This window comes from Patagioenas fasciata, chromosome 3 (assembly GCF_037038585.1).
Source record: "Patagioenas fasciata isolate bPatFas1 chromosome 3, bPatFas1.hap1, whole genome shotgun sequence".
NCBI lineage: Eukaryota > Metazoa > Chordata > Aves > Columbiformes > Columbidae > Patagioenas > Patagioenas fasciata.
In genome coordinates this window covers 101070522-101094571 of record NC_092522.1, presented here as the reverse complement: position 1 = coordinate 101094571, position 24050 = coordinate 101070522, and the positions used below count along the sequence as shown (strand labels likewise).

The 24050-nt window shown below is 38.9% G+C and overlaps 1 protein-coding gene across 2 annotated transcripts in view; it reads left to right on the top strand.

Annotated features, from left to right (window-relative positions):
• AGPAT5 (1-acylglycerol-3-phosphate O-acyltransferase 5) overlaps nt 1-23837 on the top strand; it is a 58441-nt gene extending 34604 nt beyond the window's left edge. For both annotated transcript variants that reach the window (XM_071806999.1, XM_065835362.2), the window contains 3 exons: nt 4649-4810; nt 19443-19566; nt 21277-23837. In XM_071806999.1, the coding sequence (XP_071663100.1) occupies nt 4649-4810; nt 19443-19566; nt 21277-21502 (512 nt within the window). In that variant the 3' untranslated portion in view covers nt 21503-23837. The remainder of the gene's footprint in view (nt 1-4648; nt 4811-19442; nt 19567-21276) is intronic.
• The last annotated feature ends 213 nt before the right edge of the window (nt 23838-24050 follow it).

The following is a 24050-nucleotide window of genomic DNA, read 5'->3' as shown; positions in this document are numbered from 1 at the left end:
GAATATTGATTTTATCCAAATGTTAAGAAGTGGCATGTTAAAAAATGGGAAATAAATAGGAATAATCCAAAGCCCTCCTACTTCTAACGTTACCAACTGAGAAGTCAAAGAGAAAGGTGTAGGAAGCTTGTTAAATTTAACTTGGCTTGCTTTTGCTGAGTGAAGATGAAACAGTCTTCCCTGGTGAAGGGCACTTAGGGAATTTTGTATTAATGTTTGATTTCTAACAAAGGTTATTTAATCAAGCAAACATTTCAGGTATTCACTTATTATCTCCCCTTGTTTTTATGCAAAAAAAGTTGAAAATGTAAATGTTTCTTAATACTAAGTTTATTTTGACTAGTATAGTGCTTTCTGCTGTTTGTACGTGCAGAATATGCCTATCTCAAATTTGCTTTTACAGGTCATGTAAAAGAGTTATTTCAACTGAGATAATCAAAAATGTTTCCGTTCTAGATCTTGGCATTGGGTTTAGCTTGTGTTTTAAAGCAATCTAAAGTATTTAGTATCCATAAATGTTATTTGGAATGGTATCTAATAAAAGAGCTTTTGTTGATATTTTTTCCACATACTTTCATGTAAGCAAACTTGATGTAGAAGTGCACAGTGAGATGTGGAAAGGAGAATATAATTTTTAAAAAGAGTGGGCAGTGGACCTTGAGCAGTATTTGAGGGGGTGACATCAGGATGAAGAACGGATTTCTGTTATTAAAAAATCATCTTTAGGAAATTAAGTTTAGGAAAGCAAGAAGCTACCCGGTATTTATGTGGATATCAATCACAGAAGAAAGCGTACCAAAGTGTGCTGTCTCCTGTGTTTTGCTGTGGGCTGGTCATGTTATTTTTGAGGAGATTATTTGTGTTTCTTGTTCTTAGGTGCATGGTAACAGAAAACACTTTTTTCAAAAGCTTGCAATTTTTTTAATGCTATCATCAGCTGAGTCCTATGTATGTAAATTGATGGAATACTAGTGTACAGGTGGATGAGCTCTCCCACCACAGCTGATTTTGTAAGTCTGACTCCAGACTCTGGTTCCAGTAAATAAGGCTTCCAGCACTAGGGATGCTCCAGAAGGCTGGTGGGAGCTCAGTGTTGGGTGAGTACTCAGGACACCCCAGGTAGCTGCAGAGCTTTCAGTCTAGTGTCACTCCTGCACACATGAAAAAGGAAAATTAAGGAAAGAAAGATCTAAATGGTGTTGAAATCAGTTAATTGGGGGTTTTTTTACCCTTCAATTTTTTTTTGTTTATTACTGTAATGTGGTTTTAAACTAATTCTGACAGCCACTTTCAGTGAGCACATGACTTTTGTTGATGAAATGTGGTAATGCTAATGTGATATACATAGGGTATTCTTAATTTAGAGCTAGTTTTTAATTGTTTTCATTTTAAAATGTGGTGTGTGCACATGTTAGGAGTACAGATATGACTAATGGAGTCCAAGTCTGAAAATGTAGGTGGTCTGCCTGCACCAAACAGCTCTGTGATTTTTTTTGGCCTGGATGAAGGGAAAAGGAAGAGAGATCTTCTACATAGACTTGTACTCAGCTATTATATATGTAACTTCACCCTGAGAGGTTAGATAAGTAATGTTTGTTTTGGCAGGTTATGTTCTTTTGTATTTAGATGAAAAAATCAGTTCTATAGATGTTAATTATTTGAACCTCTGTACTTACCAAACTAAAACGTTACTTGATTTTGTTCAGTTTTCTTCCAGACTTTTTGAAGTTTTTTTGCATCTTACTATAGTTTAGTAAACACGTAATATTTGAAGTACTATTGCTCACCATATTTGTTCAGATTTTCACATTATTTTTTTTTAAAGTCTGTTTATCACTTAAAAGTTAGCTAATATAGAAGAGCAAATCTGTAGTGTTTTAAGGTAGAGTATTACGTTATTAGACATGTAGTTCATTTTCTTTGGCATTTGAAGTAAAATCTCATGACCTCAAATACTTTCACAGAGAGTCCTAACTTAGTATTGCACAACATTAAAAACAGTTTAAGCACAGTGTGTTTTGTGAATTGGATGCAGACAGCTTGCCAAGGTAACTATACTGTAACTACTTGAGTTTAAATTCTGTTATGTTGGTTTTAACAAAGATCATAAAGTAATTGCAAGAATGTGTGGTTAATATTTTTATAAAACAGATTATTTAAAAGGATGTGCCGAACTTTTGTTGCTGCGTGTTTGTCATGTCATTTCTGAATAACGGATTGTGGACTTTATTGATTTTAATTAGATGCATACTCATTTTTCACTTAAGCCTTCAAGAATTCACTGGTGGCATGTAGAATAAGAGGGACTTATTCCGCTTCTGAGCTTCACGAGTTGTCACCATCACCAAAACTGGTCATGGATTCAAAAAGCTCAGTACTGAATAAATTTGGATATTGAAATAAACTTGTGTAGAGTATTCAGTTCTTGCTGAAGCATGTTTTCCCTTTTTCTTCCCCACAGTAATAGTTTGGTGAAGGAGAAGATGAGTTGGGCAAGAAAGGAATGACAGTGTTTTTTAGAATATGTTTGGGAATTTGGATCAACAGGGCTTACGCTGAGCGAAATGCCCACGCTAATATCATTACTGACACAGCACTAGAATATTCAGTGCTTCATTTACAGAGTAAACATTTGGAAACGTAACATAATTAGCTGTTTGATGTAACAGTTCACAAGCTAAGAAAACACTACCGCTGTGTTATGCTTCAAAATATTTTCATGATCCATATAACATTTTGCATAGACAGTTATCACCATTGCCAGTAAAGCTTAGAACAATGACTTCAGAAGGAATTCTAGTAAATAACCTTTTTATCTCTGTGTTCAGACAAGGAGATTCTTAGCAAATATCAGGAAATCAAAATGATGATTGATACTGAAGTTTCTGAATATAAGAATGTTAGGGCAGTTTAGAAACTGGAATTATCTTGCAGTGTTCAGTAGATATTTTCATCATTTTAGATTAAAGTATGCTTTGCCCAACAAGGGAGTGAAATTCTGTATGAAATCAGGACATAATAAAATATCTTTTGACTTGATTTTGCAAACAGAAAGATATCAAAAGCAATACCACAGTACTTTGGTTTAGAAAAAATTCTACTTCATCTCTCAGGAACCAATACCACCAATGGATGGTTCTTTAAAAATGGACTGCAGAGCAAGCCAATGAAAAATAAGGCTAGAAAGGAATAATTGCAATTTTATTCCGAGACTTCTCTTTATGAAAAGTATAGATCTTAGAGCAAAATAGTGAATGGTTTTTGTATAATATGTGCTTTTATTTTTTTTTCCAGAACCACTTTTGACTGAGTGTGGAATAGATGTGTTTGGTGTTTTGTTTGTTTTTTGTTTTCTTGTTTTGAAAGTCATTGTATATTAAAATTCTGGAAATTGAATAAAGTCTATACTTTTGAGCCCAGTGTATTTGTATGTGCTTAAGTGTGCTCTAGGTGGAAATGGTCAGCTGAGGCAAAGGTGGATTTGAAATGCTGTTGTTAAGACTCATGAAGTGCTGGTAAACCCGACATTCTTGTCCTTGACGTACCAATCTGTGTGTCTTGGCCTAGATGATTAGGGACAACAGTTGATTTTTGTGATTGTGGATTTGTTAGTAGCCAAGTCAATTGTAATAGGTTGTTCGCAGGGAAACAGAGAGGGTTTCTTCCTTGCTGTCTGTTCTCAGTGCTGTATTATCCCCCTCCCTGCTTCATTTTCTGCTGGGGTGGTGAGTTGAATGAGCTGGTGGGAGGGGGCTACCAGAGCAACACAAGGTGAGTACAGGAACCAGCACGCAGAAAAGAGCAGTGAGGGAAATGACTGCGAGGATTAAGTGGGATGTCCAGTTTTCTGTAGCAGCGAGTCAGTGCAGTGGGCTGAAGCTGTCCTGAGTCTGTTTTTCCCTGTCCTCCCCCAAACTGAGGACCCTCAGAGTGACCATATCTAATATCCCAGAATGTACAATTAAGAAGGAGGAAGAAAGTCCAGTGAAAGCTAGACTATATAGTAGAAAATTTAGAAAAAAAATTTAGAAAAAAAATCTAAAAGCCTGGTAGCTTTGAAGAAATGTGGCATCATGTTTAAGTGTGTGCAGTGTAATATAACCACTGTTCTGTTACCATGGGGCAGTATTAAGTATGTTGACAAAACTGGTTTGTCCTTTAAAAGTAAAATGCCAGACAAGCATTAGGTGTGCTTAGAATTAACTGTGCTCATGCCTTACCTACCAAATCTGTTTCTGAGGCAGAATTTCAGGGTGCGATGTCCTGTGCATTTAGTATTTCTGAGTTAATTTGCTCTTTTTTTTTTTTTTTTTTACCTCAGTTGGACAAACATAATCAGGAAAGAGAAGTGCTGTTTCATTGCTTATAAGCTACAGTAAAACCATTCTTTTTCTCAAAAGGACTCTTCTTGAGCAACCTTTTTGTCAATAATATCCTTTAAGATTTCTGTTTCATCTTCCACATATTCTTGGTAGAGCATATGCAGTGTGCACATATACATGCTCTCTCCACTGAGAACTGAGATTAAAAATAAACCTTTTGTGATTTTGAGTGAGGGTGCTGAAGTTCCCTGACGTGGTGTTCATTTTGTGAATCTAGTCCGGTTTACTTCCAAACACTGTGATTTATTTATTTTTCTCCGCTGTAGGACTTGCTGTATTAAAGCACGTGCTAACGCCACGTGTGAAGGCAACTCATGTAGCCATTGACACAATGAAAGACTATCTGGATGCAGTGTATGATGTGACTGTAGCTTATGAAGGTACTGTGGACCACAAAGGGCAAAGAAAACTGGCACCATCTATGACAGGTGAGTTGATGTATATTAGACATGCTATAGCCAGATACTTGTTAATATACAGAACCAATTTGAGGTGCTTCGTAATGCTCTGGAGATGATCTCCACAGTGCGTCAGCCATCTTACCACACGTTGGTAGGGCATCGTTCCTCAGTGATGGCTTTGCAATAGTTACCTGTGACATTCCTGCCCTCACTTTCCCTTTCTTTTTCCATGGAGAGAACATTTCTGTAGGCAAATTCTGCATACTAGTGCTCTTTACAGTTAAAATGGACCTGAGGGCATGAGCAACAGGTCCCATTTACATTCATGTTTCTTCTAGCACTGGGATTTGGTATCATTGTAAGTTCTTTCTTTGTGCTGTGCTACATATGTGTATGAGTGATGCAATTTTTGAAATGCATGTATTTTAAATGGAAAATGTTTAGTAGTAGTAGTATTTTACTGGCACTTTTTCAAATGGCTGCACGTAACCAATAACCTTACAAACACTTAACAGCATTTTATGCAAGTGGCCTTTACTTGCTGTAGTGTTTTAAGCCATCTACAACACTTTAAGAGAATGGGCTAAATTTGTTGCATGTTCTCAAGTAATCTAACCAGAAAATAAGCTCTGGGCTTTTTATTGGGGAAAATTCTGGGAAAGAGAACTTCAGGGTTTGCTGGGTTTTGGTTGTGCTTGGTGGTGGATTTTTTTTTTTTTTTTAAGTAATTAATTTACCCACACCATCAATGGAGGGCCAAACAGCATCTTTCTTTCCAGCTATAGTTGATGTCACTCAGCCATATCTGTGCACAACTGTGTTGCTAGTTGGCTCAAAGTGGTACTTTTGAGTTTTTTGTGCTACCAATACCAAGGGGAAAGAAAAGCCACAGTAGTTCCACAAAGCGGTTTGAACTTTTGGGCAAGGGATCAGTGTCTGAGGCACCTGCAGCTCCGCAGCTGGCACAGTGTCACTCTGGTGCTGGGACTTGCTCCTTCTGCTGTTAAAAATAGTTCATAGTGAGGCTGTTCTAGTGTTGCTTCGTTATTAGATGTAACTGATTGTGGCGGTGTAAAGTTCACGTCGACTCCTTGCAGGAGTTGCTTAGAAGTTCTGGAAGTGTCTATTTTTACGTTTTCACCCTATTTAAAATTCTTCTGAATAGGTGAGCAACAAAACTCTGTATTAACACTGTATTAACTCATCACTTGTGTTGTACTGTAAGGTCTCAGGTTGATTTTATTTTACGTACACTTTGTTCCCAACAGGCATTTTTCGTAGCTAAATATCAAGAGTACTTTTTATCATTTAACTTTTTTATTTATAATTTCATTTTGAACTTGATTTTGCAGAATTTTATGACTTTAAGTTTTGGGGTTTTTTTAAATACCTTAAGACCTTCCTGTAGGCTCCCTTGAACACTGGCAGCCTCCCTCTTGTCCTGCCATCCAACCATTTTCGAGACCCTCTTCAAAACAAATGGGATTGTTTCTCCTTCCCTGCAGCACATCTTGTTTCGTGACTTAATTATTAAGCAGTTTCAACTATTCTCATGCTGGACTTCTCGCTGCCTTATGGTTAATTAAACTATTAAAATGTCATTGCCTAATGATAAAATGGCAAATGTTCAAATTCCTTGTAAGACCTCTTCACCTATTGAACCTTATGGTTTACATGAAGCATGATATAATTATGGAAAGGGCTGCAACAAACTGAATTTCCCTGTTGGCTGTTTCTCGTGTCCGGTGTCAAGTGTTAATTGGATTGTTTGGGGTGGCTACTCCACACCCAGCCTTTTGGAGACCCAAAAGCGGGCAGTCGGGGTGCACCTTTCAGCCACCCTTATCGTTGGGGCTGGAGTAATTAGTGTCCCAGCCTTGCTTAAAAATAAAGGCACCAACACAGGTTGAAGTGCAGCCAGCCAGTTGTTAACCATTACAGAGTAGATAAATGAAATACCATCTAGGGTATTCCATGCTATTGTGGCGATAGCATGTATTCCGTAGAATACAAATTATGTAGATTAAGGACACTTTATAAATTACAGTGTAGAACATAATTGTCATTCTTTTAGGCCCTCCAGACACAAAGTGGAAGAAAAACAATTTCTGTCCTAAGAGGTCAGGATCATTTCACCGTCTGTTATGCAGAAGCCCAACAATTGATCTGTTCACAAATATAACAAGAACTGAATTATGCATTGTTATGCATTTGAGATTTTTTTTAGCATTATTGCTTTTTTACAGTACTAAGTTACAAAACGTCATTTTCTTTTGTGCATTTCATATGAACAGCTCATATTTGTGTCAGTGCTGAATGAGAATTTTGCTTTTCATTCTCATCGGAACGAAGTGGCAGTGCAATCCTGGTAATTTTTAAAAGATAAGGTTGACATGTCTTTTTCATTCTAGCAACTCTGATTTAAATTTATTGCATGGAAAACAAACTTCTGATAAACACAACTTTGCTTGAGGACTGTATTTCCCATAGTAGACATTTCCCATGTGAATGAAATCTGAATTCCACACAGATATGCGTTTCATGAAATGCATTTTACTTTCAGTTCTATAAATCTCAATTCCTCAGAAGAGCCTGTGCCACTTCTGGAAAAAACCATGCTTACCAGGGATATGGTCAGCTCTTGGCTGCTGTCTCCAGTAGTAAACAGAGCAGATTAAAAGGAACATTTTAGTGACTGTGAGTAGTACTAACACCCTTTATCTGAGAAATTGTGTTAGTAAACTGTAAATGGGAAAAAAAAATCTGAAGAAAAATGAATTGCATTTTAAATTTTGTAATATGGAACTCTTAGTGTAAATAGCCTTTCTCAGCAAAACTGGAATTCTTTTCAAGTCCAGGAAGCTTAAATATTATTATGCAGACTTGCTCATCAGGATTAAATCAAAACATAGTATAGTAGCAACTGGAAAATAGACATTCGCCGTTCTTTCTGGGTTGCTGCTTTGACAAGAACAGTGAATGCCAGGCACACCTGGCAGTAACAAGAGTGTAAACCAGTCCAAAGTAAGATTTATAGATGGGGACTAAGATTAGATTAGCTTTAAACAGGGATGTCGCTTTCTGCTGTTGCTTCACATCCAGTTGTGACCAATGGATACAATTCTTTCCCTCCCTTTTATTCTTTATTCATTCATTTTCATTTCAACAAGTTTGGATCTTGGTACCTTTCCAGTGAAAGCTTGTCCTGCTCATGGCAGCCTTTCCAAAGAACAGCGGTTTCCCACAGATTTCTTTCCTCTCCCTGCTGAAGATGTTTTGTCCAGATCATTCATGACACAACACAATGGTCCTGCTTAGGCAGGACCATGCTGCTAGACAGTATTTATTTGTGGTCATTAGAATCAGATGGAAATAATGATATGGGTGCTGTGGTACGGCTGAAGTGCATCTCGGATACTAAATTCTAGAAGAGCTATTTAGGAGAGAAGAGGAGTGGGAGATATTATTGTGCTGGATTTATTGATATTGTTTTGTAACACTGTCATTAAGTAAAACATAGAAATAAGCTTGGGAAGAAGGAAAACCTAGTTTTCCCCCTTCTGAATGGATGTCCTAAGCGTTCACATCCAGCTTTGCCTGGTGTTAAGGGGCAGGTCTTGTGGGACATGGGAACTGTTGTCTTTCTTGCACCTGAAAGAGTATTATGTACACATCTACATTTTTATTATTCTGCCTGAAGGCTTTAAAATAACCAGATGGTATTTATCTGCCCATTGTAGATGGGAGAGTGTGTGAAATAGCAGCATGTGACAATGATAAACACTGAATAAAAATAGCAAGTACGTGTAGACTCTGTCTTAAAGAAGTCAGAGGAATTCCTGAGAATTATTGACTCTGCTGTGTATCAATTCCAGAACAAACACTTTGAAAGCATGTGTATGTGTACATTTCTGAAAATCAGTACATCATTTGATTGGTATAATTTGAGGAGGTCAGACTGGCCTAACTTCCCTGGGGGAAATTACACTTTTCCAAATGTTTGTACTTTTGTTAGGACTCAGTTAGGAAGTAAAGTACTGGACCATAGAAAATGAACTGGAGCAGTAGAAGCCAGTCTTTGTCTGGACTATGCCCCAAATTTAGTCACATCTGTTGTCTTTCAAGGTCCAAAGAATTATACCAAGCACGTGGTTATAGATATGTTGAAAGAATTAAACTAAATTAATAAACTAATAAACAGTAACAGGAATGTAAACCAGTCCAAAGAAAGATTTATAGTTACTAATAATCTGGTCAGATCTCTGCTAGCTGTCATGTTCTTGTTGAAAGAAAATGGAAAAGCAAATGGCAATTGTTTTAGGGCAACCAAAGAAAGGATGTAGAGTAGAACTGAGACTGAACATCAGCATTGGTGAAATATGTGAAAGTGTGGGGTGGCTTTTTAACCTGTAAAGACAATCTCACATCAAGACCTTATAATTCTGCATATGTTCAAGCAAAATATAAGTAACTACCTTTCATATTTCAAAACATAAATTTTTCCATTGAAATATTTGGAGGAATTTTGATAACACCACAAGTTGGCTATTATACAATTTTTTTCTTTACACACAATAAACCCAGGGTTTTTCTTTAAAGTATTAAAATACAACTTCTTTAATAACACGATTTCACCAAATACCACAAAGTAAGTATAATATCATTCATTTTTAAACTGAATGCATTTTTACTTGTCCTCCATAGGACTAGATCTGTCATTTTAGAACCCCTGTAATTTCCTATTAAGAGTAGTTTGAGTAACATGAAAGCCTAACTCTTAACTCTTGGATGTTTTATTTGAAATGACACTTTGAACACAGATTTGCACATGTGCATTGGTATTCTTCAGATAAGGACAGTCTAGGTAAACACAAAGTATTTTCATACTGTAACAACTAAACAATGTAATTCTGCTCAAAAATAATATTTCACTGAAGAGCAGCATCAGTTTTTGGGAATGTATTCAGATCTTGCCGTAGTTCTCCATAGGACTCTGAAAATCAGCAGAAATGAAGGGCAATCTGAGCATGAATAGCACCTCTGTTTCTTTACCAATCTCAAAACAAGGACATAAAGGTGACTGTATCTGGAGTCCCTGTGGCCCAGTTTCTTGTCTCCAACAAGAACCAGACTTTCATGGCTAAGGAGGAGTGTAGGAATAAGGCCAGCATAAATGATTCTTCCTGTTCCCAAATCACAAACACCTGTCTGCGTGTGAATAACCACCCTCACCAGGGGTAGTAACCCCTTCATCACTCTTTCAGGCCCTGAGCGTGTGTTCCTCTGGCTGTGAACTAGGGTCTTGCAACTCTCTGTTGCTCTCAAGCAGCTCCTACTCAAGGTGGGTATCCATAAGCTCCCCTTGGGAACATGTGATCAGAAAGCACGCAGTCATCACAAAACCTCTGCTACACAAAGAGGATTTTGAAAGTATTTACACTGGAGATTAATAAAATTACCCTGCACCTTGGGCCTCATGCACATGTGAGAGAAAGCACTCAGCTCCCCAGGCAGCATTTATGCACAACAGCTCGGGGAACTCCTGATCTTTATGCGAAAGTATATCTAAACCCTGAGGATAACAAAAACAACTTTAATTTCTTCACACTGCCAGGTTTGGCAAGAAATATATTGCTGCTTTGAGTGCCTGTGTTTATTTTTGCTTTTTTTTGTGCATGAGAGCCTTTTTCTTCTACTCCGTTTGTGGTACTGTTCTGTGTTTATCAAAACACACTGGCTGAAGGAAAGGCAAAAACATCAATACTAGCAGTACTGGCATAGTTCCTAACAGATCCTGTTTATTTGCTAGAGAGAGCATTGTTTTGAACTGCTCCAATCTTTGTATCTTTTCTTGCCTTTTTTTTTTGTTTGTTTGTTTTCCAGTGGCATAGTTCAACTTTTTTTTTTCCCCGCTTCTGAAACTTTACAGAAGTTCCAAGGAAGACACAGATACCTGCTAAATTTGCTCTCTTTCAGTTACCAGCGGTCTGGTACCCTTTAGATGTAATCCACAGACCTAACCTGATCCAGGTTCTGTTGCTGGCAGCCTATTGACCAAAACTGTTGCTGCTTTTGTAGGAAACCTCCTGATAACTTGGCCAACATACAACATTCACAGATTGTTGCAGAACAGTACAAAGGCCAGAATGCCTCTGTTGGAATAACAGATTAAAGCCACTTGAAGGCAGTTTCAGTGAACTGTAATGTGGAAGTACTGTGGGTCTTCATCAAATACCATCTTGTTTCAGCAAGACAGCTTATGGTGACACTCTGCTGTTCTCCAGTGCTGATACCAGTATAGAAAGCTATATGTACCATTTTCTAATAATAGCTTTAAAAGATTCTTTAGATCTGAGCATCTTTATAAAGGTACAGAAATGTGATTATTTACCCTTGGATTTGCAGGATTTGTTGATCTATAGTTCTTACCTGCCATCTTCAGGATTTTTTTTTTAAGCTGTCATATCCCCCTCTCTCCTTCCCTTATCCAAATGGAAGATTTGGCTTTTTAAATGGCTCCTCATTTGTAATGCAGGTGCTTTTCCTCCTTAAACATGTTAGTTTGCCTTTTCTATGGCCTTCTCTGAGTCTACTACATCCTCCTTCAGATACAGAGACCAGAACTGCACATAATATTTAAAATGTGGATTCACAATATTTTTATGTATCTGCAAAGTGACTCACTTTGCCCTGTTCTCAGTGTCCTTGCTGATGCTGACCAGTATTTGGGTGCCTTTGGGGCTGCTGCTGCCCACTTCAGAGGATGGTTTCGGAGGAGGGTCAGCCACTCCCAAATGGTAACCACCAATTCCAAGTATCATGTAATCAGGATTTCAGGTTTTGGGTTTTGTTTCCTCATGTTTGTTTATGCTGAAGCTCAGCTGCTGCATTTTCACTCTTGTTTGCTCAGCTTTGAGGTCCTTTTGGAGTTCAGCCAGTGTTTGCGTACCCAAAAGAGCTTAGGCTCTTCTGAAAAAGATGTGAAAAACTGGAGGGTTCACTGTTTGCTCCCCTCTTCAGCTTATCAGTCATGACACAAAATAAAACCAGGCCTGGTGTAGATCTCTGGAGGATCCCAGTTGCTGGGGATTTTCCATCCTGAAAAGCGACTGTTAAGTCCTTCCACTCCTTTAAGCAGCTTTCAGTCTATAAAACATCTTTTCCTCTAATCTCATGGCAGCTTAATTTCTTTAATAGCCTTCAGTGTGGAACCTTGTCAGAGGCTTTATGAAAATTCAAATATATCATGTCCAGTGAATCCCCTTTATCCGCCTGCTCCTTGACACTGTTGTAGAAATCCAACAAATTGGTGATACAGGATTTTCCTTTACAGAATCCACTCCAGCTCTTTTCCAACAGACTCTGATTATCTTTGTGCTTAGTGATCTTATAGACCCTGCTATCTTACCCAGGGATGTAAGGCTCTTCGGTTTGTATTTCCCAGCATCATCTCTAAAGCCCTCATTTGTAGAAGGGAAACTCTCTTTTTTTTTCTGGCACAATGGCTGTTTGTGATGATAGGTTACACGTCTTTGTTTTTAAATTCCACATTTGAGAGTTTTTGGATGAATGCTGTCTGGTTTTGGTGACTTCCTGACATCAAACTTGTTTATTTAGTCTAATACTTTTTGTCTGTTTACTTATTGATCTAGTTCCTTCAAGTAATCTGATAAAAGAATGCAGTGGTTGTAGGAATCAAACATTTTCAGCGAGGAAGAATAATGCAAACAAATATTTGAGGCTCTCTTGCATGGGCTTATACTTTAGTATGAGTACTGCCCTTCACACTTTTGTCATCTAGCAGTCCCACCAATGCCATAGCTGGGTTATGGCTTTTGATATATTAAAAAAAAAAGTTAAAATTGTTAGAGCACCCTTTGCATTTTTCAAGTTCCTTTTTGGTCTTCTTAATGTTATGTTTACTTTTGGCTTGAGTGGTTTTGTGGCTTTTCCTTATTTGGATGAGCTTTCCATTCCTCAAAGAGGAGAAGGTCGGCATATAGTGGTAGCCTCCTTAATTTTCCCATTAAGCCACACAGGTGGGCATCAGACCCACCCAGACTTTTTCTTTTGCATTGTTACACATTTTTTACATGGGCTTCTAATACAAGTGTTTCTGGATTTTGGTATTTAGGAGTTTAACAGCCTCTAGACTGCCTCCATTTGGACCATTTCTTTTAGGGTGTTTTGACACTTTGCTTTTTTTTTTCCCCCATTACATAGTTCCTTTAATAGTGCATTTGTGTGCTTTAGACTCTTCCTCTGTAATGCTCAAATTAATTGTATTGTGGTTGAAGAGCACTTCTCACTAACACTGTGCACCACTCAAGACCACATCAGGAATGGCATCTTTTCTTGCGGGTTCTGCAAGTAGTTGTTCCAGGAAGCAATCTTTATTTCTCCTCTCTACATTTTGTTTCCCTGTATACCTCATGCTGACAGAAGTATCTACGCAGTTCAGTACTGGAATCTCACGATCTTGCTACCAGTCCTGAACTTGCAGCTCTCCGTCTAGATTCACTATTATATCACTATTATAAAACTTATCAGGAAGTCATTTAATATAGATATCTAATATATGTTTTATTAGAGCTTGGAGTTTCCATCCACAAGGTTTTCATGGTGCTTCTCTTATTATATAAAACTATTATACTTTATGTAGTCCTTCATGCATACTACCATTCCCTGACCGGTACATCCTATTCTATCATTCCTATAAATCTGGTAGCATGGTAATGTTGCACATTCCTCTGGGTCACTGGGATAGCTGCCTTACAGGGGTAGTCTCTTGCTGCCAGTAATTCTTTTTCTTCTCACTTCATGTTCAGGCTTCTCACAGTGGTGCAGAGGCACTTTTGAGTTTTGCTCTCACATTGAAGTTTAGCCACATCCACCTCACATGTTATGATGTCATGTCAGCCTGAAGGGGTTGCTTTTCCTGACATCTCGCTTTCCCCAGCTGCTGGTTGAAACACTGCCCAAGACCTTTTCAGTTTTCATTGCCTGCACCTTAATGATTCAGGTGCAACCCATTTCTCTTCTCTCAAAAAAGTCCCCCAGCTCCTCAGGCTCAGGTCTCTGTGTGCATCATGGGCCTTGCATGGGGGATTGGCAGTACTTCTGAGTGCTGTTCCTCACATCTTAGGCTCGTCTCCTGGCTGCCATCTTCAACCCAACCTGCAGAACATCCCCTTCGCGCTTACCTACACCAGCGGTACCAGCAGGTACCGGTGCTGCCCGCTCCTCTGCTGCTCCCCAGGTTTACCCCTCTGAAAAACCTTTGCTGTGCCCCAAATGTTTGCTTTCCCATTGAGTGCTGCTTTGCTGTACCACTGCTTTATTTTGTTAGAGCAAGCTGTGAAATAGTTTCCTATCAGCTCAACTTGAGGCGATGGAAAGCGTGAAGCTGAGAAACAACCCAGCACTGAAATTTTTGTTTGTTTTGCCAATTGGTTGTTAATTTGGTGTGCAAAATAAATGAAATTGGAGAGATGGGATTTCCTTCATTGAGGTGGAGATAAGTGTTCAGCTACCAAAGCCATGCATAAATTAAGTCCAAGCTAATGGAAGTTTTAAAAGTGAAGAAAGCATCTACACATCAAAGAGGAATGTCTTTGCTATTGTAGTTTGACTGTAAAACTATACACATTATAACAAACAATGTTCTGTTACTGAGGAGATTGACTGTTACAGGTTTGAAATACTAGTTACTCAGAATAAATATGCATTATTCAGATTTCAGTTTCCTATAGCATCACTTTGAAATCAGTTAAAACAGGAAAGGACTGGGGACTCTTTAAGTGAACATGACTATGTCAGGCTTCAGTTTGTCCTTTCTTAATTTTGAAGGACTTTCTCTATAATTACGTTGCAGTAGAAGAGCTGATGTAGGAGGTTGAAATCTGAGCTACTTTATTGCTGTCATATTTAAAGTGCATATAAAAATAGACTTCATTAGTAATTGAAAACTGGAATATCTGTTTAAGGTTAACACCACTGTCACAACTTTCTTAAGGGGCTAGGCAAGTAATTTGGAGTGGTGGAATTAACTTCTGTGGCAGCATTAAGGGCAAGGTGGTCTGAAGCCATTTGTCTGTCCCTTCTCAGTTACAGGCATGTTTATGCTTTGGAGCTTCTCTCCTTCCCTCACTGTCCCTGGGAATGCTGATAATTCAAAACAGAATGAATTGACTTTTGAAGGTGAAGAGTTGAAAACTAGTAAAATTTTGTGGAAGCTCCACTAAGCAAAACACCCTCCCAGAATTTTCATTTGCAATTAAAAAAAACTGTGGATTCGATTCCTTTCCTTGGAGGCTGTTGCCTTATTAATCCTGATTCTGTACTGAATCCCTCAGTCCTGTGTTAGTGTGAATCCTGTCCTGTCCCACAGACAGGCCGCAGTGTCACAGTTTAAGAACAAAAATGCTCAATCCACCTTGTTATTTTCAAATCTTTCCTCCTGCTGTGGTTGGTCACTAGAAGCATTATAAACGTTCTGCACTTCTATCTGTTTCTTAGCCAGATAGAAAATTTTATTAGGAAACTACCTCCCACATGAAAGTCCACTTGCCTCCCACACAAGTTGTTAGTCTTCATTTAACCCAAATCATACTCTGTTCCTGATTGACCAACACTGTCCCCAATATAATGTTTGATTATAATGCATGATTTGCACTTACGTTTTGTCTTTTGAAGGCAAGTTCAGGCCTGCTTGTTCCTGCTGTTAATTATAAAAAATTCTGCCAAGTTCAGGGATCTGAAAAGCTTGTCAGATGTTGGCCCTAAGGGCTAGTGTCCCTGAAGTTGGATGTAATTTGCACATAATAAATTGCTTCAATAAGATTTGGTTTCTCAGCTTAATCACTTAAGTCTTTGGGGAGTTAAGCTAATGTGAAATTCAGGGTCATGGGACCACCACAAACCTTTAGAGGTTGTGGTGATAAAATCCAGCTGTTGCTTCTCAAAAACAACATCTCGATATATTGTTCTTATCCACTGGTGTTCTTATGTGGTTGCAGTGACATTGTGCATCTAAAAAAAAAAAAAAAAGAGTTAGTTGTGTTAAACTCTGACATGAATTGGATAATTAAAGACTGGTCACATTCCCTGACTGGAGTGCATGCATTACAATGTCCTATGCAGATGTCCTGGATGCCCAGGCTTTGGATGTTGTGGCCTTGAATCAATGGGTGGGAATTGTGATTCTCTCTGGAGGGGCACCTGCAGTTGCGTATCACACACCCTTTGGTGAGGCTGAAACTGCAGGGAAGGGTAAAGCTGTGCAGAAGGGCATTGAGATTTACAAAGGTGGGAAATAAGGATGAAATTTTAGGATCTTCAGACAGGGGCATTCAATTCCATCTAGTTGAAGAAGACCAACATAGGAAGTGCTAAGAATCAACTTGCATTGAAACTTGGGTGTAAGGCAGAAAACCAGAAGCAATGTGTAGATCTTTGTGGAGGGTTTTTTGCTTTCGAAGCAGATTTGTAGAGTTGCTACATTTCAGCTTTGAATTGTGCTCTTTTTATAATATTCCTTAATAAATCAGATTATAAATACATCAGAAAAGACTTGCTTGTTCCTGTATAGAACAACCTATGTGCTATGAAGCAAAAGAAACATACACTATACAACGCACAGAATGTTTGAAATGTATTTTAACACTGTTTCTTCAGCTCTAGCTGAATATGCATAGCATAGATGCTTTTTATAGGAGTCCAGTACAAAAAAGACCGTATCATCTGGCTTCCAGTCATTTGTTTTCTAGATACAGTTTTGCATATTTTTAGAATGTTCTGCTTAGTAGGTAATGCCACTCAAAAAGAGGATTTGTACATCAGTGAACATTATAAGCATTTAAGACATGGATAATACGTCTGTCATTTTAAAATATTAATAGAATGCTTTTAGATGTTCATCTAGTGAATGACCTTCATATAGTGCCCTGGATAGCACCCTCAGAGAAACAGATCTGGAAAATCTTTCCTTGCGATTAAAAGCAAGAAGTAAAAACTGCTTTCCAACCCATGAGCACTGGTTCTTCATGGTTAGTAAAAATGTTGCACATAAATCTGAAGACAGTATCTATACCTACCATCAGTCTGGACCTCCAGGTACTTAACTTTCCTGCCATCTCATAGCTGTAACTAGGAGGTGGTTTTACCAGAAACTTGTTAGCAACAGTTGTGTTTGCTGCTCTGTGGCTAAGAGGTGGCCTTGTTGCTGTTGAGAGCCCTGTACTGGGTTTGCATGGCAAGGTTTTGGTAGTGAGGGGGGCACAGGGGTGGCTTCTGTGCGAAGCTGCTGGAAACTTCCCCTGTGTCTGAATAGAGCCAGTGCCAGCTGGGTCCAAGGTGGAGCTGCTGCTGGCCAAGGCCAAGCCCATCAGCGATGGTGGTAGCGCCTCTGGGATAACATAGTTAAGAAGGGGAAAAACTGCAGCACAAGAGTAGCCAAAGAGTAAGAAAATGCGAGAGAAACAACTCTGCAGACACCAAGATCAGTGCAGAAGGAGGGCAGGAGCTGCTTCAGGAGCTGGAGCAGAGATTCCCCTGCATGGTGCAGACCGCGGTGAGGCTGGATGTCTCACTGCAGCCCATGGAGGTCCATGGTGGAGCAGAGATCCATCCGCAGCCATAGAGGAACTCAAGCAGGAGCGGGTGGGTGCCCAAAGGAGGCTGTGACTCCATGGGAAGCCCCTGCTGGAGCAGGGTCCTGGCAGGACCCGTGGCCCTGGTGAGAGAGGAGCCCAGGCTGGAGCAGGTTTGCTGACAGGACTTGTGACCCCATGGGGAACCTAGCCTGGAGCAGTGTGTTCCTGAGGGACTGCAGCCTGTGAAAGGGATCCCCACTGCAGCAGTTCGTGAAGATCTGCAGCCTATTGAAAGGATTCACATTGGAGAAGTTGATGGAGAAGTGTTTCCTGTGGGAGGGAGCCCACACTGGAGCAGAAGAGTGTGAGGAGTCCTCCTCTGAGGAGGAAGGAGCAACAGAGTCAATGTGATGGACTGACCTCAACCCCCATTCACTGCTCAGGGGAGGAGGCAGAGAAAACTGGGAGTAAAATTGGGCCCAGGAAGAAGGGAGAGGTGGGGGAAAGGGGTTTTAAGATTCAGTTTTTATTTCTTATTACCCTACAGTGATTTAATTGATAATAAATTAAAATAATTTCCCAAGTCAAGTCTGATTTGTCCGTGATGGTAATTGGTGAGTGGTCTCTCCCTGTCCTTATCTCAATCCGTGAGCCTTTTGTTACATTTTCTCTCCCCTGTCCAGCTGAGTGACAGAGCGGCTTTGGTGGGCACCTGGTGTCCAGCCAAGGTCAACCCACCACAAGCCCTCAGCCTTCAGCTGGTGGTGTGTGGGCCATGTTGCTCCCTTTACGCTGTGCTGTGGTTCAGTGAAGGGCTGTCTCTGCCTGAGGACTACACAGAACTGCACACAGCACCTACACATTTCTGCATCAAAATGCCGTAAGACTTTGCTTGTCTATTTAGCTCTTCTCCTTCCTTCTCCGTCTACACATTTCCATGAACAGGCTTTTAAAATTCTTTAAGGCGATTTCTAGTATATGATGAGGATTGCTTTTACAGTGAAGTCAATTACTTTGCACAGTCATTCCTCAAGATACCCCTAATGTTTGCGGATTAAAGTCTTCTGTACGTCTGCACTCCTGTCCAAAAATGTCAACAACCCAAAGGGACCACCCAGTCTGTGCTACATTTGTTGCCCATCTGTATTAAAGAAAGAGACTTCTGGTCCCTTTTCAAAATATGAAGATTGTCCACATTCCCAAGGACTTCCATCCTGACATCACGCCTCACTTTTCACAAGGATTCTATGGTTACTGCGATGCCCCCTGCTCTAATAAATGCAAGTGATTACTAATATACAAATACTGGTGGGGTTTCCATCACACATGCAGTATTTTTGCCACTTACGAGTTGTCTATTTGAGTAATGGAGCTTTGTTTATAATTGGCTTAGTGCTTGCTTGCTGGATTTTTCTAGGGCAAATCAAGAAAATAGGGGAAGAGAATTGCAGTGGGGCTGTCTTGAGATCTGTAAGGCTGTACGACAGAGGAAAAACTAAGGGATACAAAATGGAAAGCAGGATTTTGTCCTAAGTCTTTTGCCCTACTATTCTTTTTAACTGTAGGTTATTACTTAAACTGAAACCCACTTCATCCTAGAAATGATTTGGGAAATCCAATCATTATGATTTTGTCATCCAACAGAATTTAGGTTTTAATAGGGACATGGAAAGAGGATTACTAACTTTAATCAAAACTGCAGACTAGATAACTTTACGACATCAAAGTTATTGCATCCCATGCTACGGAATGAGTAGAGTACTGCTGAGGCACAAATGTAATGTTTTCAAGCATAGCATTTTGCCATTAGCAGGGTGCATTTTAGGACAACTTTTCAATGCTGTGCATGATAATGGGCCACCGTTTCAAAAGTGTGTAAGCCAGATGGCTTCTAAGTTCAGTGAAGTGCTCAGGATCCAAGCATAAAGAGAGGGGGACTTTTGAAAACTGAAGTTAAGCTTCCAAGGCACTTACAACTATGAGGTCAGACTTTCAGCATATTTTAGATTAATAAATGCCCTGCAGTGTTTCTGTAACTTGGTCCTGTTATTTTGCTCTGTTTTTAGAGTTTCTTTCCAAGGAATGCCCAAGAGTTCATATTTTCATTGATCGAATTGAACTGAAGGACATTCCAGAAGAACAGATGTATATGAGAAGGTGGCTTCACGAACGTTTTGAAATAAAGGATAAGTGAGTATCAACATGCAGAACTTTCTGTTTCAAGAAGCTTTCTTCCTTCTGCTATATTAACAGATATACCCATGATTTCTTTGTTACCAGCAGCACGAGCTGTAGGGCACTCTGAAGAGAGGTGGTGTTGGTACTCCTGTGCATATTTTGTGTAATACCCTTGTAGTTAAAACTTTAGGGATTCCTGGGTTTTAGACTTTCCTTAGACTGAAGAGCTGTGAATCCATGCTTCAGGCAAGACTCATATTCATCTGAATAGTTTTGATTTATCTTCTTGAAGCTGAGTCATGCACAGCCAGGCATATAAGATGCCAGAGGCAGGCAAATAAGCAAATGAAGTTTGATTCTAGCCTCATAATTAGTGTTAGAGTTAGAAAGGGGCAGGTATTAATCTGAGATTTTCTGCCAAATTTGTTTATGCATCTTCTGTCAGACAGCAACCAGATTAAAATGCAAGTAACCCTGAAATCCCCACTTTCACTGGGGAAATTAAGTGAAATGGAAGTTTCATCTGTCTTTGAACTGTGGCAGAACGGAAGTGCCTGGCTGCCTCCAGCATCTCCAGATAAGGAGATGCTCAGTATTGGTGAGCACATGCAGTAGATCCTGGGGGACCTTCTCGTGCTCTGGAAGGACTTTGTGCCTAAATAGAGGATTCAAGTGTTGTTTGAGAGACGATGGTTTAATTTGCCACGTCTGAAGTCCAGCTTAAGGGAGCTGAATCAGTTTGCTTCACAAATCCTTGAATCCTTTGTGAGATAGAAATTTTCTCGGTTCTTCAGGTATGTTCTGCTTTAAAATTGTTCAGTCAGTCTCACGCTCCATGTACATAAGAAAACTGATTAATTTGTCCTGTGATCTTTGAATCCACCTAGAAGTTAATATGACTGACTGCAAATATTACACTATTACTAAAGTGTCTTAGAAGGTTAGGATCACTAAGTACTTTTCTTCACTTTTGAGAGGAAGAAAGTCTGAATTTCATTTTGTAGACAAGGAACTGATACATAAAATAAAAGCCTGTCCTTTAAATAGTCTTCTGGTGAAGACCAGCAAAACTGAACCCTGACCATCTATGTCTCATTGTAGACTCGTGTTGACTGGAACACCTTTCCTGGGACCAAAGCAGTCTGTCAGGCGAATTTAGACATACTTAAACCTGCGGAATTTTCAAATCTGTTTATTACAGGTTTTCAAAAATAGAAGGAAAAGAGTTACTGCTAAACCAGTGGTGTGGCATTTTACTCTTGCATATTTCACTTCCAAAGTATTTAGTGTCTTGTGAGCCCTCGTTATGTATTAGTTTATTTTATGAAGATACTTTTCCCCCCTCTTTGATGTTCAATGATTAACTGAGTGTTATTTTGTCCTATGATATTGCCCAGTACTCTGGGCTTATCTGCTAAATGCTGAATGAATAGGATTCTTTTCAACATTTATATTCGATGTTAATATTGGTCCCTAAGGAAAATCTGCTTTTATTCCTTACAAGGGTTCAGGTCGAGTACTCTGACATGCAATGTTACTCTGAATGCAACATATTCTGAAGGTATACTGATTGTTTAAACTTGTTACAGATGAGCTGCTACATATTGTGAAATCATTTGTTAAATAATGTGTGAATAGAAGCAGTTATTGGATGAAAGTAAGTTGCTTAAAACTTCTTACTCTGATACATGACTTTGACCATCTCCTTTTGTCTGCTTGTAGGTTACTAATAGAGTTTTATGATGCAAAGGATTCTAAAAGAAGAAATAAGTTCCCTGGAAAAAGTGTTCATTCCAAACTAAGCCTCAAGAAAAGTTTGCCATCTTTGCTGTTTTTAGGTGGCCTAACTGCTAGTATGCTTCTGACAGAATCTGGAAGGAAACTTTATGTAAAAACATGGATATATGGGACTTTAATTGGCTGCCTGTGGGTTAGTATTAAACCATAAGCAGATGTTAGTCTCCAGTCAGTGAAATGTGCAGTCTTTTCTGGCACATTGCACCAAACTTTTTCCTGAGTTTATAGTAAAAAGTGTAAAAAAAGCCTTATTGATCGAACATTGGAAATATTAGAATTTGTGACTTAAGCCTCTATGCGGTTGGTCTGGGGAAAATAAATGTAGATTTTCACATTTGCTACTGATTTTTGCTGGAATAATGACAGATAAACCGAGTCATATGATAAATTGCTTTCCCCTTGAACTAACATCCATCTCTGTCTGCAGATTTGATGAAGTTATGCATAAGGATGTCTTAAGTGGACCTGTGAATGTATTTACAGAGATTAATTTAGGTATATATTTATTCTTCTGATGTTCATGTTGAATTTTCATTACTCTGGTGCATTGCAGCAGCTCATTTGTATCTATCCCAGCTGTATCACAACTAAAATAAAAAATTTTCTTTTTTTTTTTTATTTTATTTTTACTTGCGGTTTTTGGTAAATACTGTGTTCTTTAAAAGGGACTATGTAAGCTGGCAAATCATGAGATAGTACCTGAAGCAGAATAAAATGTTCCTGAGAACTTCTCTTCAGGGGGAAGAAGCTCTGTTTATCTAGTGCACGATTTTTTTATTATATTGCAGTATTAGCGGATTATTTTACACATGCAAAACATAAAATTTTACTGAACAAAGAGCTTATTTTGCGCACCCTGTATTTGTGCATAAAAGGAGCGTATGCAGTGTAATGAAACGTTAAGTTTTTGTTTCTGGCCTAACCAGACTGCAGCCTACCTTGTGTCTGCGTTGTCCCTGGCGCCTCGAGAGTTTCAGCTGAGCTCACAGACCTTTCGCGTGTCCGTGCCATAAGCAGCTGTGAATGCTCAGAAGTTTCCTGTTACCTCACGATTTTCTGGAAGCAAACTCTGTCGTTTGGGTAATGCACAGAATCACTGTAACTTCAGGAGCATAAGGGTATGGTAACGAGGAACCTTCAGATGTTCCTGCTAGATCCGAAGCCTGTGCCTTTTCCTGCTAATCTGATTTAGCCGGATGTTTCGTCATCTGGCGGTCCTTTCCATGCTGTCACGTCACACTAGATTCTCAAACTATTCCTGGCGATGCAAACTGCTGTTGGATTACGTTACAGGGTTGATGTACACGATTTTCACAATAGTCTAGTAGTAAAAGAAATGCATATCCTGTGAGTATTTCACCTGCTTGAAAATACATTTCAGAAAAGCAAAATCAACAAACCCTTACTACCAGAAAGTCTGCATTTCCCACAGCTGGTATTTTTGTTGGGGAAACACCATTTTCTGGTAGCAAGGGAATAGTCTCAGTGCACAGCGATGGACTAGGAAAGAGGATGTACATTCTCTTCTTCACTCCTTGTATCAAAATGAAAGAACTAGAGAATATTTTTGTATCCCACTTGCAGGCTTTAAATATGCATCTCTTTTTAGCTTCCGTGCAATTTGTCTTGCGTTAGAGTCCAACGAGTTAAATGTCTCTGAAAATAATAACTTAGTTTTTCAGATTCCACCATTGCCAGTTAATTAAAGATACTGCTTTTATTGTGTGGTTGTTTGTTTGTTGTTTGTTTTTTTTTTTTTACAGAATTTTATAGAGTAATTACAGTTCCATCTTAAAATCATGGGGTACAATTTTCAGTTTGCAGTTCTGTGTCCTTCCATAATGGATTTTGTCACTGGAGTTATTTATATCAGTGATTGATTCAGGATATGTTGATGAACTTTTTAAAAACAATGACTGGGAACAGTGTTGAAAAACAGTATTGTTATGAGGCTGTGAAACCAGAAAAAAAAAGCCATTTTATGTAACAGCCAAATGTGTTCACATGTAGTTCTTCCTATTCTTGGCTGACCGTTCCCAGTGGGTATAACCAGAAAGCCGTGTTCCTACGTTAGTGTGATATTTCAATCATGGAATGAAATTTTACTCTGAGATGACTACATTTCTTTGTAACAGCTCAGAATAACATTTAATTATACATGATAAATAAATGCAAACTGCTTAATTCATTTGTAGAAAAATAACTGCTATTTTGGAGAGCCTAATTACCATGAAATATTGGATCTCTCTTGCTGTTTAAGAACCAGGAATATAATTGATGCAATGCAGCAACCAACCAGGATGTTTATTTTGAACCTTATTCTCTATCTTAATTTTTTTTCTTGCAATTAATTTATAAAGATTTGAAACTGTAATTTGCTGATGTATTTGGTGTTGGGAGTATCACATGCTATTTCTAAATATGCACTGATATTAACTTGAAATATTTCTTCATTAAAATAAGAGCCAATGCTCATTCAACTTTTCTGTCCTGCCTACTTGTTCAATTTTTTTCTCCGCTTTTATGTCAGTAACTTGGTTAACAGCGGCTGCTTACAAAAAGATTACGAGTGTAGTTTGAAATTCTTGACAAAAGGATTTGTGTGAGAAGCAGTCAATGGAAGTAAACAACCTGTCTTTTTCTGTGCAGCTGAAATGTGTTAGAATCGATCTGTGCGTGTTCCCATGCAACACACCGCC